This window comes from Diaphorina citri, unplaced genomic scaffold (assembly GCF_000475195.1).
Source record: "Diaphorina citri unplaced genomic scaffold, Diaci psyllid genome assembly version 1.1 scaffold25985, whole genome shotgun sequence".
NCBI classification, from domain to species: domain Eukaryota; kingdom Metazoa; phylum Arthropoda; class Insecta; order Hemiptera; family Psyllidae; genus Diaphorina; species Diaphorina citri.
Genome location: NW_007403324.1, coordinates 1 through 755, shown reverse-complemented (window position 1 = coordinate 755; position 755 = coordinate 1). Strand labels below are relative to the sequence as shown.

At 45.3% G+C, this 755-nt stretch overlaps 1 protein-coding gene across 1 annotated transcript; it reads left to right on the top strand.

Moving 5' to 3' along the window:
• Positions 1–6: 6 nt before the first annotated feature.
• On the top strand, positions 7–750 carry LOC108254253 (CLIP-associating protein-like; the record flags this gene model as incomplete). The annotated part of the gene is made up of 1 exon (XM_017449262.2): positions 7–750. A coding segment is annotated over exon 1 (729 nt), but the record flags the coding sequence as incomplete, so codon positions are not given.
• Positions 751–755: the final 5 nt, after the last annotated feature.

Below are 755 nucleotides of genomic sequence, written 5' to 3'. Positions count from 1 at the left end.
GGCAGACCTCCCATCCAACCCATGACTAGACCAGTCATGGCACAGAAGATCCTGCAACAGTCACGCGAGGCAGAGTCAGCACTAGCGGATGCACTTGATCATCCTGATATCATACGGAATTCACCCAGGAAGAGTTTCCGTAACTTTGAAGATCATAGTGATGAGAGTGAGACATCCAGTCTATGTTCTGAACGGTCCTATGATTCCTATAGGAGAACCAGTGATACCTATTCCTCATGGAATGGCTCACAGAATCGTATCTATCGCGATATCTGCGAGTCAACACCGAAAGACATCGGGGAGATTATCTCCAACTGTGAATCAACACATTGGAATGATCGGAAAGATGGTCTGGTGAATCTACAATGTTATCTCCAAGCAGGCAACCTCCTGTCTCCTCTCGATCTGAAACGCATTACAGATATCTTCACCAAGATGTTCATGGATTCACATACCAAGGTGTTCAGTCTATTCCTGGATTGTTTCAATGAACTCATTGTCACGCATCACAATGAACTTCATTCCTGGCTGTATTTACTGATAACAAGATTATTGAACAAGCAAGGTGCTGACCTACTCGGCTCTGTACATACGAAGATACTCAAGAGTCTGGATGTGGTCAAGGAATCCTTCCCGCCTCATCTACAACTCAACTGTGCATTCAGATTCCTAACAGATCCTACACAGACACCAAACACGAAGGTCAAGCTGGCAGCACTGAGCTTCATCTCTAAGCTAGCAACTATCACAGACCC